At 38.7% G+C, this 19314-nt stretch overlaps 1 protein-coding gene across 1 annotated transcript in view; it reads left to right on the forward strand.

Annotated features, from left to right (window-relative positions):
• il1rapl2 (interleukin 1 receptor accessory protein-like 2) overlaps positions 1 to 19314 on the forward strand; it is a 1049350-nt gene that overhangs the window by 52466 nt on the left and 977570 nt on the right. Inside the window, exon 2 of the mRNA XM_043705153.2 lies at positions 6682 to 6782. Coding sequence (XP_043561088.1) covers positions 6701 to 6782 — 82 coding nt within the window. The 5' untranslated portion in view covers positions 6682 to 6700. The remainder of the gene's footprint in view (positions 1 to 6681; positions 6783 to 19314) is intronic.

Here is a 19314-nt window from a genome sequence, read left to right on the forward strand (position 1 = left end):
ATTGCCTAACGCCAGCATTCTGAGGTGTTTCAAATCCAGAGAAATTGTCCTTCTATATCCAGCCTTTAGGTTTCAATTAACTACTTCACCTCCAGTTCAGTCTTAGACACTGATAGTTCAGTCTTTTAATGACATGCAGATTTCTAAAGAACCATTACTGGTTGAAAGTTTCACAAACTAAACTTTCACGGCAAGATAATTGCATATTCACTGAACTAGAAGAGAAATCATGTTTGCTCAGCATAGAATCCCTGCAGTGTGGAAGCAGGGCCATTCATCCCATTGAGGAGAAAGTGAGGACTGCAGATGCTAGAGTGTGGTGCTGAGCAGAAACTGATAGTCAAGTTCTGTACCCATGAAGACAGCCTCAATCATGATCTTGGGTTTATGTCGCACTATGTGTAACCCCACCACACCGTTCTGTGCCTGTAAGATTTTCCTTACTGTTCTGTTTGGACACCATCACCTTGATTCTTTTTTCTGCTTCTTAGAAAAACCACAGTTCGACTGCTCTCTTGGCTCCTGAAAACTATTGCACCTAAAATAATAAATGTGTGGGTCTTGGTGCCAAAGTTTGCAAAATTGATGCAATATTGAGAGTTCTGACAAGTGCCTTACACTTTTTTAAAAGTGTTTTATACTGCACAAGTTGTTCCTTTGTCTGACAGGCTTTATTTTCCGACTGCATTTCACAGTGGGAGTAATATGGTTGCTTAACTCAATCACAAATGAGGAGCTGTCAAGGAGATTACATTGGAAACAGGATTTCAAATGACATGTAGCTGTAATAAAGATAAGCATTTGTCATGTTGGGTTGGGGCAGTGAAGTGGAAAAACTCATTGTTAATTTCGCATTGAGGCTGATTCAAATGGCTTATTGAGGAATCCATCTAGAACTAACTTGTTACGATATTAACATAAACAATCAATATTACTATAAAGTTAGTATGAAGAAATAATGTCAAATGTATATATGAAAATCAACTCCCATGCTTTGCTTGGCATGTTCATGATAAGTATTTCCGCATTTTCATCAATAAGTCCTACTTTGTGCCTCTGGGTAACAATGAATTTGTTCATGGTAATGAACATAGGACGCATCTTTATTAAGATTGACATTGTATGTATAGATTGTGCTTGCATAGCTTTTGGATGCCAAGCTAATGACTTGAGTGTAACTACCATATGGGTACCTTTTTAAGCAATCATAAAATCCTTGTTTCATGGATTCATGGACATCCAGTGACTTAACTATTGGGAAATGCTGTGCTTCCTCCAAGGGTGTTTTAAGATTAGATTCCCTACAATATAGAAACAAGCCGTTCGGCCCAACAAGTCCACACTGACCCTCTGAAGAATAACTCACCCAGACCCATTCCTCCACCCTATGTTTACCCCTGACTAATGCAACTAACACAATGACCAATTCACCTGACCTGCACATCTTTGGATTGTGGGAGGAAACCAGAGCACCTGGAGGAAACCCACGTAGACACGGAGAATGTGCACACGTTGACAGTCGCTCGAGGCTGAAATCAAACCCGGGTTCTTGGCACTGTGAGACAGCAGTGCTAATCACTGAAACTGAGCCATCATGTGTTGGAGATGTGGTTATTTGTGAAAGTGTCTGTGTGATTAAATCCTCTATTTGTTTCTATCATTTTTGCTGAGCAATCCAGGAATATGTGACTGGTTATGCTTTTGGAATAGTTATTAGTTGGCAACATTGAATTCTGCTCAGTGTTTGTTAAGTCACTTTGGATTCTTGAGGGGTTACTGAAAAGAGTTGAGAGTTTATGGGCGCTGAGTGAGGATGAGAGTTAGCTCAGCTGTTGGAAAGGTAACTGACCTGTGCAGATTCCGTACAGGGGCCTCAGTGAAGATTAATGCAGCTGGCTGACTCTGTACTGTTAGAACTCAAGAAATAGTTCTAGGAATTAGTAGGATATAAGATATTGGAATCATGACAATAGAAGTGGTCCTGGAGAGTTGAGAAAGTGGGAAGTTGACTGGATCTGTACATTGGGAAATCCATTAATGGCTCAAAAGAAGATTGTAAGCTTTAACTCTTCAATGCAGCTGAGAAAGAAATGCTCACAAGCAGTATTTACCTGAGGTAACTAAGCAAGGTTAGCACTTAAGGAAAAACTCAGGGGCTGATCTGGCTCAGTGAAGCTAACTGTCAGTGAAGAGCTGCATGTGAATTAGTGCTGTGGGGTTTTAATCACAGCCCATCACTTAATATTTACCGCGTGTTAATTTTGTCTGTTTAAAAAAATAAACTGCTCGTATCTTGTAGATTACATTACTGTTCCAACAAATGAAGGTGCTGTTATTGGACTGGTGTGGACAAAGTCAGAAGTCACATGACACCAGGTTATAGTCCAACCAGTTTATTTAAAATCACAAGCTTTTGGAGCACTGCTCCTTCATCAGGTGCAGTGGAGGGAAGCGCACAGGCACAGAATTTAAAGGTGGAGAGATCAATGCAAGGTTAGGAAGAGTGTCAAAAGATAAGTGAGTGGAGGTTCGACATGCTGAATAATAGGTCTTTGCAGGTGATCAGATGTGTCAAATGGTGTGAGGAGGATGTCAATAACTGAATAGCAAGTGAATGGATGACTCATGATCAGATTAAATAAATCAGAGAGATACCAGCAAAAAATGAAAAAAACGTGCTAGAGACAAACCAAATGGCTGGAATAACATAATAGGTATAAAAGTTATAAGACCAGGATCTAATCAAAGTAACAAGTCACTCAATCTATACTAACTAATTAAGGTAGAGAGATAATAAGTTATCAAGGTGATGGTGTCCAAACAGAACCGTAAGGAAAATCTTACAGGCACAGAACGGTGTGGTGGGGTTACACATAGTGCGACATAAACCCAAGATCATGATTGAGGCTGTCTTCATGGGTACAGAACTTGACTATCAGTTTCTGCTCAGCGATTTTTGCATTGCTGTGTATCTCAAAGGGTATCTTGGAGGACGCTTACCTAAAGATCGGGGGCTGAATGTCATTGACTGCTGAAGTGTTCCCTGACTGGGAGGAATCCTGCAAAGACTGGTTACCCAGCCTGTCGAAACTCCACTCTCACCATTTGTACTATTTTTAGACACTTTTAATTATCTAGAATTGCCTGGCAATGATCTCTCTGCCTATTAATTCTGTGCCTGTGCGCTTCCCAACACTTCACCTGATAAAGGAGCAGTGCTCTGAAAGCTTGTGATTTCAAATAAACCTGTTGGACTGTAACCTGGTGTCATGTGACTTCTGACTTTGTTCCACCAAAGTTTATTGTTGTTTGCTCAACCTTCTGTGGAATCATGAAACATAATTCTCTTAAGTGCTATGGATTTCACCTTTTGTCTCCTTTAAAATCCAATTATTTGTCCATAGCCTGATCATAACAAAATTTGATCATTGATCTAGGATTGTAATACTTATTGAATACATAGCATTGACTCACCTCACACTCATTAATGTTTCCAGAATGGACCGTAGGTATCTCTCATCTGCCGCAGAACACTTTGATGAAAATAAGAATCATTATGAAACTTTCTTGCAAGAACTGTCAACTTTTAAACAAGACATTTTACACTTTGGTTGAATGTTAGCTTTTTGGTAGAACAATCCAAAATTGATCTGACTGCAGAGAATATTTTCATTTACTTCAGATATTTATCCAAACTTTCTCTGTTTCATTCTCTGCTGCAACAATCCTCCGGGCCACAGACATTTTTTTTTTTCAAATTCTCTCCTTAAGCCTCTAAATGACTTTTTTGATGCCTCATCAGCCAGAGCCTACTTATGGAAACCCGATCAAAATACTTAATTTTGAAAATCTCAGTTAGATATCTTATTAGGCTCTGTCAATTTTCAATGGAGCTATTTCTTATGCCCCTCTGCACTCCTTACATTACTCTAGTGAATATGCACTGCGAACATTCTGTAGCATTAATGTCTATGATGGGGTCACAATATAGTGCAAGCTACTCCCAAATAATTGGATCATCAAATTTTACAGTACAAAATGAAGCCAATAATCACTGTATTGGCTCCAGAGTTAGCCAGCTTGTCCCATTCTCCAACCCGATCTCCATAGCCTTTTAAATTTGTCACTTTCAAATATGCATTCAGCTTTTTTTTATAACTTCCTATGGAATCCGCCTCCACCACTCTCCTAGGCTGCCCATTTGTGGTGTAAAATTATGTCCCAATACATGTGTGAATCATAATGTAACACATGTATTGGGCCAAGCAGTGGAATGTGGTGTAAAATTCCAAGCAGTGGAATGTGGTGAAACGGTTAAAAATTATGTCCCAATGCATGTGTGAATCTAACCGGAATGGAGGTGTTGCTTAGTCCCGTGTGAATCTTCTTGTCTGTGTGTAACCAGAGTGGAGTGTGTTTTTTAGCCTTGCTCTGCTGTTATTATCTGTATGTAACCAGAATGGAATGTGTTTTTCTGCTGTTCACATGAATGTTTGTGTCTGGAAAGGAGTATATCAGCCGGAAAAGTCTCCAGTTCGGTGAGTCTGCTCCGGGGTTACGTTTAACCGCCGAGCGTGGGTTGTTGGCAACCGCTCTACGAGAACTGACGGCTCCCAGTTTTTGTAACATGTAGAGTGAGTATAAGCCAGACCCGTTGTGCGACGCTGCGGGGAATAAAATGCCCATATTCTAGCAGTCTCGCCTCTTGGTCGTTTGTTCTGTGTCAGACTACTCTCCTACGAACCTGACCTTGAGAATTTTTTTTAAAACACCATTCCAAATCTCAGCAACTCTGAGTGAAGAAGTTTCTCCTCATCTCTTGCTGTCAACCTTGAAATTGTGATCCCTGGTGTCCTTTATAACTTCATTGTTACACAGTTTTGTATATATTATGTCTATAATTCAAGCCTCAAAACATGTTCTGAAAGATGTATTAAATATTTTGGAAATTGTATGAGATTAGTATTTGAGAGAGATGCTTTGTCAGGTATATTTTCAAGTATTCTTTGAATAGGGAAGAAAATGTATTGGAAAAGAGTTAACTGATATTTGTAAAATAGTTTTAACATGTTATAACTGGTCATGCAACCTTCACATACTGTCTTAAACAATTGTTTCTGCAGTTTTCAGAGAGTAGTAGTGAGGGTATGGAATGCTTTGCCTGCAACGGGAGTAGATTTGCCAACTTTAAGTACATTTAAGTCGTCGTTGGACCAACATTTGGACGTACATGGAATAGTGTAGGTTAGAGGGGCTTCAGATTGGTATGACAGGTCGGTGCAACATCGAGGGCCAAAGGGCCTATACTGCGCTGTAATGTTCTATGGATAATCATACTGAATGACAGAGCAGGCATGAGGGGTTGAATTGCTTTTCTCACTCCTGGTTCTTAACATTCATTGGATTGGGTCAAAAGACCTAATTGATTTATGGGTTGGAGGATGGATCGTGGAGTCTGTATCAGAAGAGGTTCTTATTTTACATGATGTAGATTATTGTATGACAGGTATTTTATATTCATTACATTATTTTGTACAAAATGGATGTAAGACTGGTGCTGTGGATTTTTTAAAAATTCATTCGGGGGATGAGATTGTTAATGGCGAGGCCAGTTTTTATTTCTCATCCCCTCACTGCAAATCAAGAGTGAGATGGAATAGCCCCCCCCACCCCCCCTCCCCAGTTGCTTGGATGGGTGCAGCTCTACCACTCCAGAAGCTTGACACCATAGAGGACAAAGCAACCTGCTTGTTTGACACTGCTTCACTCCCTCCACCACTGATGCTCAGTTTCAGCAGTGCACATCTACAATGTGAAAATTACCAAAGCTACTTTGACAGGACCTTCCAAACCCATGACCAAAACTATTTAGAGGGGCAAGGTCAGCAGATTCATATCAATTGAAAGTTCCCCTCCAAGCCCCTCATCATCCTGACTAGAAAAAATATTCTTGGAATTCCCTCCTTAATGGCATTGTGCATGTACAAGCAACACATGGACTGCAGCAGTTTAAGAAGGCAGCTCACTACCACCTATAAAGCAGCTCTCAAGAGCAACTAATGACGAGCAATAAATGCTGACCCAGCCAGTGACACCCACTTATGACTGAATAAGGAAATATGATCTAATGATACAATTATAGGAATCTGTAGATGCTGGAAATCTGAAACTAAACCAGAATTTTTGAAACCATCAGATCAAACAGCGTCTATGGTGGGAGAAATTGAGTTAACATTTCACATCAATGATCCACAGTAAGAACACCATTTCATGTATTTTGGCTAAATAGTTACAAATAGATTTCTTGGAAAATGTTTTTTGATTGTTGATTTTAAAGAGGCAGCACAGCACAAATTGCAAATTAAATTTTAATAAACAAATAGAGGGAAATTTTATACTTAATTGCATTTATCATCTACACCGAAGCTGAGCAATATTTTAATTATGCTATTCAATGGAAAAAATTGAACTTTAGTTTCAAGTAAAGCCAATTATATATTTACAACTTGAGGCATATAATTGCTACATGGGGCTGAAAATGTTGAATATGTTTTTGAATTTGTGTATAAAACTATTGTTTCAACTTGGATACTATATCAAAACGCTTGAACATTATGGGAGCTTTTTCTTCACTTTTTATATACAGTTGTCTAATAGATAAACATGTTATTTCTGTTTCAGCCACCAAAGAAATCAAAACATGAAAATTCAGATCACTTTGCTGGGTCTTATTTATTTCTCAGTCTGTGAAAGTTTGAAGACCGTATCTAAGAGACATTTGGGTAAGTCATTGAGTTTGCATTTTGTATATTCTCTTATTCTGTCTTATCTGGGTTTTACTTTTATGCTTGAGATTTCAGAACTTTTCTCATACACCATCTTTTTTTTCTCATTTTTGAAACCTCTATATCTTTTTGGTATAGCTTGCTGTGTCATTTTATAAATTTGTTGTCAATTAAAATTGCTTTAACCAACTGAAATAGTGTTATTTTTATCAGTTGTTCCATGATGAAGTTTTCCAGATATGTTCTTTTGAATGCTGCTACAATTCTGAATTGTACATTAAGGTAATTTGTTAGTTGGAGTGTTATTAACTTCATTGAAAAGGATTTCTACCGATGTGCGACCAACTGCAAAGTAGCAGCCTGAAATAAACCTAGCTTAATAGTCTGTACCAATTGCTGTTAATGGTCATGACAGAGTTTTATAGCTTGGGCTATCCCCAGCTCATCCAGTAGTTCTTTACTCAGTAATTGACTCTGTACCCAGTAATGAAGTGAATTTAAAATCAGTCATAGATATTACATCAGTTGGTAGCTATATGCTTTTCCAAATGCCTATGTGTGAAAGAATTATTATTTTATGCACAGGCTCTGTATAACATTTACTCTCTGTAGAATCTGAATGTTGAATGTCTTTCCAGAATGGGATTACCAAAAAATGTACTAATCTGGAAGGTGCTTTAGTGGTTGCATGAATTTTAATGAATTTGCAGTAATGGAATATTTAAAGTAAGTGATGGATATTTTAATCTTTTTTGAAATGAAGGTGATAATAGAAACTGAAATAGTTGCATATCCCATGTCAAAAAGATTGGTATTCGTTCAACTTGTTTAAAAAAAACACCTAATTTAGGTGAAATTTGATTTATTTAATGAAAATGGGTGCTTTTCTGCTTTTTCTACAAGAAAAATCTTAACTTCCTAAACACTATATTTCAGTTATGACCATGCAGTCATATTAAGTATAAACAGCAGCAGACATTAGTTGGGCAGAATAGTTTATTATGGGACTGTTAATTCTATGTAAAAAAAAAAATGAAATTGTGATATAGTCTTGTAAAAATGAGATTATGACGTCTCCTTCTACAGCTAACATTTTTACTATATAATCAGCGAGAAGATTCAAGCATTTTAGTCTATTTTGTTGTCATATAAGCTTAAATGATCTACCTTTTCGAAGTCTTTGTTAACAGAAGAGCCTATACTTGTGCGACATTGGATTTAAGTGATTGTAACTGTCAAATCTTTTGAGTTGTTTCTGGAAAGCTGCATTGATCTCAGTAATTTTATTTGTCCTTGGGGTACCAATAGATCATTTCATTATCTCTGGCTTTGTCAAGCACTATTGATCACTTGGTGTAATCAGCAAGAGGGACATTCTCATACCAATCTGGAGAAAAAAAATACTGTCAGTCTGAGATGTGTGGATATTGCTATGTTTTTTATAAAGACATATGTCCTTCCCTCCTCCAACTCCCCAAAAACAAATTGGACAATGCAAAACTGGACACATTCTCAACTTGAATAGATATTCAGAGTGTAGCTAAACAAGATGAGTTGGTTCATTTGGTGCTATTTCAGCATCAGTTAGCGAGCATTAATTAAACAATCAATTAATAGTCTTTACCTGCCAAAGATGTGTACCTGACTCTGTCCAGCATTTTCAATATGTGTAGTACGTTTGGCAAATGAATGAATCCCGATTCTATACTTTTGTGAAAATGATCACATATATATGCCAGACTTTCCAGTCTTCTTCCTTGACCTGACATCATCAAATGTAGGGAGGTTGATAATTTGCATATTTCAATTGAAATGATGGGCATTTTCATGAGAGTTAACTTTGTATATGTAGTGCCAAGCATGTTATTATCCATAAACCCTATTTCAGGAAAATAAGTTGTAAATTTTAAATTCAATAGCTTTGATTTTGACCGGGAACTGTGTTAACTTTGAAATTTTGTTGTGGTAGGATCTAGATTAAATGGGATGAATTTGCATGAGTCATAGAGATATACAGCACAGAAACAGACCCTTCCATCCAACCAGATATCCCAACCTAATCTTGTCCCATTTGCCAGCAATTGGCCCACATCCCTCTAAACCCTTCCCATTCATACACATTTTAAATGTTGTAATTGTACTAGTCTCCACTGGGTTGGAACCACAAACAAAGTATTATCAGCCACTAAGGGTCCCCATCAGCTGCTATTGAATCTCCCAGGCTAACCATGGTCCATCCCTTTGTCAGTCCAACTGTTCTCTCTCTGGGCTTCATTTCTATCTATCATGTAATCCTCTCTCCACCCCATTTTCAACATATGTCACAACCTTTTCCTCGCTACAATCAATCCTGAAGAAGGGTCACTGTACCTGAAATGTTACCTCTGCTTTCTCTGCACTGATGCTGCCAGACCTGCTGAGTTTTTCCTCCGGCAACTCATTCTGAACATGCACTATCCTTTGCGTGAATCCACCCAATTTAAAATCTTAAGACCCACTAGGAATAGAAACATGAATAGGCCTTTTGGCCCCTCAAACCTTCTTTGCCACTCAATAGGATCATGACTGAGCCAACATTCCTTATGTCCACTTTCTTGCCTTCTCCCCGTAACTCTGGATTCCCCGAGCCATCTGTCTCAGCATCGAATATACACAAGGACTCTGTCCCCACAACTTTCTGTGGCAAGGCGATCAAAAGACTCTCAATCCTCTGACAGAAGAAATTCCTCATCATCCCAGTCTTAAATTGACACCCCTTTATTCTGAGTCTATGCCCTCTGCTCATAGATTGTCCAATGAGGGGAAACTTTCTCTCAGCATTCACCCTGTCAAGTCCCTTAAGAATCCTATACGTTTCAAGAGACCACTTCTTTTTATTTTTGGGCTCGGGCTGAAAGGTTCATCAGGTTACAGTTTAACACAGACTCTGTAAGGGTAATGAAACTGAGAGAGACCAGTAAGGAGACTTCCAGAAGCTAGCTGCATCTGTCTCTCTCACTCCCTCTTGTTCCCAGTCAGGTTACTTTTACCAATTTTCTAATAAGAGCAAAAAAAAAGGCAGAAGCACTGAAATAATTAATACTAAAATGCAAAGCCTACAAGAAAGTCCTCAAGTCTGACCAATCAGCCAGTGATCTAAAGGCTGTTCATCGCTGTGCAGATAATATCAAGTCCTCATCAAATAATTCAGAGGATTATCTACAAACCTGAAATTTGTGTAATTTCGGACAGGTGATACAGAACTGTGTTCCTCTGTCTCTTCCTTGCTCTCATAATAATAGATTTGTGCTTTATTTGGTTTTCTGTGTGTGTGTATTTGCATAGAGCTTTTAAAAAGGATAATGTTTCAATGACATAATTTAGAATCATGTTTGTTTACTGTTCTTATAATAGAATTTTTCATGAAGGAGCCTTAGCATCCATGGGAGTTTAATTGAATTTTCATGTCTCGATAGTATTAAGGGTAGTTGCCTTTTCTCTAGGACAGCAGATTCCAAGACTGGGGAGCGTATTTTTAAGGTAAGAGGAGAGAGATTTAAAAAAGACATGAGGGGCAATTTCTTTACACAGTGGGTGGTTCGCATGTAGAATGAACATCCCGAGGAAGTGGTGGATGTGGGTATAATTGCAATGTTTAAAAGACATTTGGGATAAGTACGTGACTCGGAGAGGTTTGGAGGGATATAAGCCCGGAGCAGGCAGGTGGGACAACTTTAGTTTGAGATCATGTTCGGCATGGACTGTTTGGACGGAAGGGTCTCTTTCCATGCTATATGACTCTGTTTGTTCTAACTCTGGGAACACTGGGGCTTCATTTCCAGCATACTACCCCAGTGAGTTGTCACACCAGACAGTACAAGGATTGAATCCCACGCTGTTGGCACCAATGTGATCCACATTAACTGATGGATGGCACTTAGGAAGATAGATGGAACATCAAGTAACCTATAGCAAAATCCTTACATCAACGAGGTGCAGGAAGCAATAGCCTCATGATATTTCTGATTCATATGGTGAAATTCCAATATTAGTGTTAGCTGAATCATAAGTTTAAATATTCTCAATAAATTTTAACTTATTCCATTGGAATCTTTGAATCTACATACTTCGAAGATTTTTTTTTAATAAGAACAGGTCTTTTGCACATTGTTGAGCAAAATTCTGATGCAATTTGGGCTACCATCACTATTGCTATTTGAATATATTCTGGTCATGTTCACTCTGCAAAGGTGAAGTCAACGCTGACAGCAATGCAGCAGGAGCTGGCACTCATTATCTGTACCAAAGAAATCATATTTCATGCTTGTTGTAATGAAGAAATAGCTGACTAATCACTTTTCCTAATAAGATCAACGCTGATCCGACTGGCCAGATCTTGCCCAGTTCTTCATCTACGTGCCTTTCACAGCGATATTTACAATGGGGAAGCAGTGCTTTATTGAGTAAACGTGCTTAATTTTATTGAACTCCAGATATATGTAGAAACATTTATGTGCAATGCTAATTCATATACCGTATTATATTTTTCAGAACCAGTAAGAATTTAAGATGCTGGATTTCATTAAATAGATCAATTCCTGAATGTTCTGTGGTATAAGTTTTCACCGATCTAATTACTGGCATTCTTGAGACAAGAAGGGAAAAATAATGATGGAATAGGTTGCTTTTATAAATGTGATGCACTCTTTGAGCAACGAATCAGTCTGCTTGCCTGTTAGCGGATAACAAGAATGGTATAGTTTGTCATGTTGGGATATAGATGCTTGAAAGTATTCCAGGCTGGAAAATAGGCCGTAAAATGCTACAAGAAATAGACATGGCTTTGCAAATGGTGTTAAATCATGACAGCTCAAATAGGCCAGTAATTCATTGCACAGCAGAGGTAACTGGTGAGAACAACTGTTAGATGTTGTTCCTTGAATGTTACAGCATTTAATCTGTGCACAGTTAATATTTTCCTGGGCGAAAACATGATTATTTTCTTTATAAAACGTTCAAAAATTCTGTCTAAATTCCAACATCTACATTTATAATCAAATTATGTGATAAATCGCATTGTAATGGCATCCTTCTGTCACTGGTGAACTTCAGCATTGCATCTCCTGCCTCCTCAGTTTGTTCTGTGGAGACAGTCCTATGCTCTAACCAACTAAATTTTCTTGTTTTCTCCCTGCCAAATTGTGACTTTGTTTTTTTTTTAAATTATTGTACAAATATACAAATCACTTTAAATTATTGCAGGTTAATAAGGCTATAAAATAGCAAACAAAATACAGAGGAACCTCGATTATACGGCAATCGATTATCCAAAATTTGGATTATCCGAACAAGATTGCAGGGTCCTGATGCTGAGTTAAAACGTGTTATCCAGCTTTTGGTTATCCGGCTTTTGGTTATCTGAACATTCAATTATCTGTACAAAATACTCCCCACCTGTGTCATCCAGATAATCGAGGCTCCTCTGCACTCAACATTTCCATAATAAAGCAAAGAACTGGGGATGCTGGATGTCAGAAACAAAGACAGAAATTCCTGGAGAAACTCAGCAGATCTGGCAACAAATGTGCAGTGAAAGCAGAGTTAATGTTTTGAATGCAGTGACCCTTCTTCAGAATAGAATCGCTTAGGGGGTTACAAGTCTTTGGAATTCCCTTCCTCAACAGGCAGCAGATGCACAAGCTTTATGTATTTTTAATGCAGAGATCAATTCTTGATTACCAAGGGGGTGAAAGATTATCAAGGATGTGCAGGAATGTAGAGTTGAGGTTAAAATCAGATCAGCCATTATTGTATTCAAATTGCAGAACAGACTTGAATGGCCAAGTGGGCTCCTATTGTCCCTTGTTTGTATGAGCCTCTGTCTTAAAATGTTTTTAAGATTCCACATCTTAATAATAAATGATTAAGTAATCCAACATTGATCTGTGACCTGCATTGAAAAATAAAAGAAAGTAATATTTCAGAGCAATTCAAGTGTAAACTCTATCGCTATTAATTTTCTGAGGCGGAGTTTTTTTGTGTGCATTTATTTAATTTTGAGAATAGTGTACATATTGGTAGATGTAAAATATAAACAGAAGGAAGGTACAGAAGGAAGCCGTTCAGCCTTCAAGCCTATCTTGCTGTTGTCGTCTTTTGTTAGATAGTAACTGACCTGTAGGTCAATACCATTATTTTGTTTTTCATAGATATCCCTGAACAAATAACTATCCATCAATCACATTCTTGAAAGCTTCAATTAGTCCATCATCCATTATACGTTTGTAGAGAGAAAAAAAATGATTATGGGAATACTTTTCTAACAAAATGTGTGCTATGTACATTATTTATCTGTTTGCTTTTCACTCACTCTATCCCTTCAGATGTATTATACATTAGTCTTGATGCTGAGCTTCTAGTTTCTGCACAATCAATATTATGTTTCTTAATTTACCTTGGGATGTGGCAAGAAAAAACCCATGGTGACAGTAATTGTAGCACAACTGTGTTGCTACGGCTTTGCAATTCTCGCTGAGTTCACTGATCAAGAAATGCATTCATACAGTTGCTTGATAGTACAGAAACTCAATATTGCTGTAAGTTTTCAACTTGCACACATCAGGACCAAATGCAAGAATTGCAAATTTCAGATGACCATAATTTATATGATGGAAGAAAAGAGCGGTAAGCTGATTCTGATTTCAGGTGCTGCCATGGAGAAACCAAATAGGAATTATTAACTTTCCTTGCTCCAAGTTGGTTCACAATGGGTGGCATGGTGGCTCAGTGGTTAGCACTGCTGCCTCACAGCACCAGGGATGTGAGTTTGATTCCAGCCTCGGGTGACTGTCTGTGTGGAGTTTGCATGTTTGCCCCATGTTTGCGTGGGTTTCCAAGTAAATCTGTTGTTGCCCAGAACTGGCTGAACAATCCTGAATGTGCTCATGGCTACACTGACTATCAACGTAAGATAATTGGTTGGGCACATAATGTAGCTCACTTATGCTTGACATATGTAAAAGTGTAGGGGCCTGTTCTCCGCAAATAAAAATGTTGTGATCAAATCTTAGGCATTGTTTTGATTTACCCAGAAGGCTAGGAAGGATATCAACTAAAATTGCTTTCTCTCTGACAGTGCTTGGGCAAATTAGTACCCTGTTCCCCTGCAGTATAAATTATTGTGATTCTTTAAAATTTGACATTCTTGTGTTGGTCCTGATTTAAGTCAAGATTAAAACAAATTTTAGTAGTATGTCTCTCCATTCAACAGTGGCACAGTGGTTAGCACTGCTGCCTCACAGAGCCAGAAACCCGGGTTCAATTCCCACCACAGGCAATTGTCTACATGGAGTTTGCATATTCTCCCTGTGTCTGTGTGGGTTTCCTCCGGGTGCTCCGGTTTCCTCCCACAGTCCAAAGATGTGCAGGTCAGGTGAATTGGCCAAGTGAAATTGCCCGTTGTGTTCGGTGAAGGGGTAAATGTAGGGGAATGGGTCTGGGTGGGTTGCTCTTCGGCGGGTCGGTGTGGACTTGTTGGCTCCACACTAAGTAATCTAATCTAATACAAGCACATCAGGTTTTTTTTATCCAAGCTATATCATTCTGGTAAAAAAGTTAATCAGAACAAAATATTATTGTTACTCCAATGTGACATACATTTCCAGTGTAGCCTAAATAATGGATGATGTAAAAATTTTTATGGATGTGAGGCTGACTAATTTTAAAAAATATTCGTTTGACCGAATGATGATATTTCTCTTTATTCATTCTTGGGGTGTGTGCATATAATTGGCAAGACAAGCATTTGTTGCCCATCCCTAATTGTACATAAAAAGGCGATTGTGAGCCACCATTTGAACTGCTTTAACTCATATGGTATGGGTACATGCTGTGAGGACAAGAGTTTCTGAAGTGGCATATTGTGATGGTGAAGGAATGGAGACAGTGATTATAGTTCCATGGCATGATAATGTGTAGCATGGATGAGACATCTTGCAGCTAGTGTTCCCATGAATTTGCTGCTCTTGTCCTTCTTGGTATTAGGGCTCATGGAGGCTGCTGTCCAAGAAGATTTAGAGATTGCTGCTGTACATCAGGTATATTGTACGCACTGATTCCACTGTGTCCATTGATGGAGGGAGTGACTATTTAAGGTAGTGGAGCCATTCCAGGTCATATGTGATTCTTTGTTCTGGAATTTTGATGTGCTTCTTGACTGTATCTGGAGTAGATGAGCAAACGAAAATGGTGATTTTATAAATTAGATCATTGTGAGAGAGTCCAAATCCATCTCCAGCTTACCATGCACATTTTGGGGTTGGGCTTATAGTTGACAGAACCATTTAAAATCTTAAGTCCTCTATTTTCAAAAAAGGCTCTTAATGCATGAACAATTATTTGGTTCTATGATAAATTGGTGAAGAATGTGTGTAATGCAAATAGCAATCAATCTCCATGATGGCTAAAAGCTAAGATAACACAATAGCAATATTGATGGCAAGTAGACAATGTCTCACAATCTCTTTGAGCAGTAGTTGGGTATTGTTGTGGATGGCTCTGTATATGTACATTACTTCTAACTTCTGGGAGTTGTGCACCATTTTAAGACTATTGTCCGACTGTCTCTTTCAGTCTGAATTCAGACATAGATACATAGCAAATGAAAATCTTGCGTCAACTAAATGCCTCAGTCACCAAAACACTTTTTTTTATTTGTAGCAAGTATCTTTGTGTGGCCACTTCCTACCTGTCATTGTCACTGAGCATGTTTCTGAACATAAATATTAAAATTTCATGCAAATGGGTTCAAGATTCTTTAAATAGTGCATCCATAAAGGTACCCCAATCACATTGTACAAAGTGCGCAATTAAAGTCCAGACTAGTTTTGACGTGCTTTTGGCATAATTTGTGGAGGACCATTCTAGAGCAGCTTCTTTTGAAGACAAACGATATTAGTCCATCAGCATATTCACATTGAACATTTTTGCAAACTGGGAATGCAAATCTTACCACCATCTCGTCATTGGGATGAACGCTTCTTCTTTCAGTTTGACAAGCTTCTGGTCCAGGTTTGATAGCTTTCTCACCTGTGATCCTAGCATACCCTTCAAGGTTCTGACAAAGGTTCTGCAAACACCATGTCAAATTGTACACATTGTGAGGACTGTGCACGTATGTTGATTGTGATGTACTTGAGCTGAATGTGATGGACTCCAATTTTTAGTCTCCAGTTTTGTGATTTAGTTAAACACAAATTTTTGTTTGGGCCCTGTGTGAGAATGATGCAGAACTGGAGTCAGTGGGTATCAGGGGCCAAGCTCTCCTCTGGTTGGAGTCAGACCAGGCACATGGTTGTGGTTGTTAGAGGGTAGGCATCTCAGCTCCACAACATTTCTACAGGAATTCCTCCAGGGATGTCCTCGACCCAACCATCTTCAGCTCCTTCATCAATGACCACCTCTCCATCACAAGGTCAGAAGTGGGGACGTTCATCGATGATGTATTGTACAATGTTCAGTACCATTCATGGTTCCTGAGATACTGAAGCATTCTATGTTCAAATGTAACAGGATCTGGACAATATCCAGACAAATTACAAATAACATTTGCGCCACACAAATGTCAGGCAATGACCATCATCAATGAGACAATTTAACCACTGCCCCTTGACATTCTGTGGTGTTACCATCACGAATTCCCTCACTATCAATATCCTGGTGGTTGCCATTGACAAGAGATTCAACTGGATTCACCACATAAACACAGTGGCTACAAGAGCTGATCAGAGGCTAGGAATACAACAGCAAGTAGCTCATCTCCTGACTTCCCAAGGCCTGCCCACCCGTCTTCAAAGCACAATTCGGGACTGTTGAATACTGTTGAAAAATGTGGTGCTGGAAAAACACAGCAGGCCAGGCAGCATCCGAGGAGCAGGAGTATCAACGTTTTGGGCATAAGCCCTTCTTCAGGAATGATGGAATACTCTCCATTTGCCTGGATGGGTGCAGCACTAACCGCATTCAACAAGCTTGAAACCATCCAGGACAAGTCAGCCCGCTTGACTGACACCACATCCACAAGAATTCACTTACCTCCACTGTTGGCACTCAGGAGCAGCAGTGTGTGCTATCTGCAAGATGCACTGTAGAAATTCACCAAAGATCCTTGAACAGCACCTTTCAAACCCACGACAACTTCCATCTAGAAGATCAAGGGCAGAGATACTTGGGAACACCACCACCTGCAAGTTCCCCTTCAATCCTCTCATCATCCTGACTTGGAAAGATATTGCCATTCCTTCAGTGTCACTGAGTCAAAATTCTGGAATTCCTTCCTGAATTGCATTGTTGGTCAACCCACAACAGGTGGGCTGTAGTGGTTCCAGCAGGCATCTCACCACAACCTTCTCAACAGCAACTAGGAACTGGCAATGATTGCTCGCTCAGCCAGGAACACCCACATCACACAAATGAATAAAGAAAAGATTTCCGACGAACTGGACAGTCGATTCTCTCTCTGCTATGGAATTACATTAAATTTATAGGATTTCCTATTATTATGATACTACTCCCTGCCTGGTAATGCCTATCCCATATGATTTTCCTGGTGCTCTGGCCTGGATTCCCGACTGCCATTTTCCAAAGCAGACTCCAGGGGAGATTAGAGGTGGGCAGGTTAGATGACACATCTCCATTTGCTGAGACATGATGCTCGTTGTGTACATACCCCACCCCTTCACTCACTCCCGTTCATATTATCCCGTGCTCACCCACACTCTCTCCATCACAGACAAAATTTATGAGCCTATGATAGCATTATGAAGTGTTCATATGCTCATGAAGCTGTCAAAATAATCCAGCACAAAGATAATTCTTCCTCAGACCTCACAGATCTGTCGCCCTAAGCAAAGTTAGATTGTTCGATCGAAATAAATTCATCTTGTTGATCATTCTTCTGGTAAGGATCTTTCCCCTCATTTACTAAGCACATGCTCTGCACAGGCTTATTTTTACTTGCCTCCCTAATCATCTATGGCGCATCTTCGCTTAGTTACAACCTTAGCTCTGACCTTTTTATGCAATCCTCATTAACCGCTTTCACTAAACAAAATATTTTTTTTTGCCAACATTCCTACTTTGTTGCTGACGTGAAGCACAGTTAATTGACCACACTATGAATGTATATATATTTCAAAATAGCTAATGGCAATTAATGAATTGCAGATGTGTAGGAGTGGCTTTGTTAGTTTTAATGCTGTGTGACTTAGTGAACTAGAAATAAATACATACTCAGCATAGGGTATAAAGGCAGCCCCTCAAATTTTAAATGCAACGTTGATCTTGTTTTTTGCCACCTTCTTTGCAGCCATAACTTTGTATTCCTCACTCTGTTCAATCACCCCGTGATCTTTGTGTCTTTGTAAATTATGATCTGCTGTACTGTATGCAAAGCAAACTTTTTCACTGTATTGAGGTACATGTGACAATAATAAATCAAATCAAAATCCCTGAGTTACAAATGGATTCCATTCTTGAGCCCGTTAGCGACTCGATTTGTACGCAATTTGGAACATCAATACAGTACCATATAAAATAGTCATTCATAAGTATGAAGGAACATTCAGGTGTTAGACTTTTAAAATTTAATATTAACACATCCCTGTATGGGATCACATTCATAATGCGAGCATTCCTAAGTTTGTAAATTGGTGTCTGCCTGTTTATTAAGCACTTCATCAACTTTTCAATTTCTACTAAATTTCAGTTTTACCACAAACATTGTTTAATAATGCCAATGAAATATGTGAGCAACCCTCATCAATATTTTAAGAGATAATATTAAATTGAAGACCTGATTCCTTTGGATATCTCTTGTGCATTCACATAATCTAATTGCAAGCTAATCTGCTTCAGTGATCATAGAGCAGCTAGCGCAAGAAAAATGCAAAGCAGGCCCATATTACCATATCAAAGAAGTTTTCAAAGTTTCTAATTATTTGTATTTTACTGTTTAGATTTTTCAGAGGCACTGGTTGTGCCAGGGTGTCATTGAATTACATTTTGTTCGGTTTGATCCTGGGAAGGTTTGTATAATGTGTGCTTTCAGTATTCACACAGCTCGTTGATGTTCAAAGAAGCCGATGTACAAATTTCGCTGACATTTTTATCGAGTGAAGAAAGGAACAGAATTGCGAGTAAATACCATATCTTTTCTGCGGACTAATTTATGCTGCGCAGATATATTGCTGGCTTCTCAGATAAAGAGTGTAAAATCTAATTGTTGTCTTCCAGATTGAAACTGAACCAATGCACAAATTGAAGTATAGATTATGGTAAAATTGAAATCTGAAAACTGTGGTTGCATTGTAATCCCTGATGATTTTGCTCTTTATTTGATTAAATAATGGAAATCTCTTAATATATGGAACAACAGAATTAAGTATTTGCCACTGCTGGGATTTCTGGAGCTGATGCCATTTTAAAAAGGCTGTTGCTGACTCAGTCAAGCACTGGCATTCTGAACTGCGCTGTACAGTGTGTAGCATTTACC

Source organism: Chiloscyllium plagiosum, unplaced genomic scaffold, assembly GCF_037043375.1.
Source record: "Chiloscyllium plagiosum isolate Xiang-an unplaced genomic scaffold, Cpla_swu_hap1 HiC_scaffold_11, whole genome shotgun sequence".
Lineage (NCBI taxonomy): Eukaryota > Metazoa > Chordata > Chondrichthyes > Orectolobiformes > Hemiscylliidae > Chiloscyllium > Chiloscyllium plagiosum.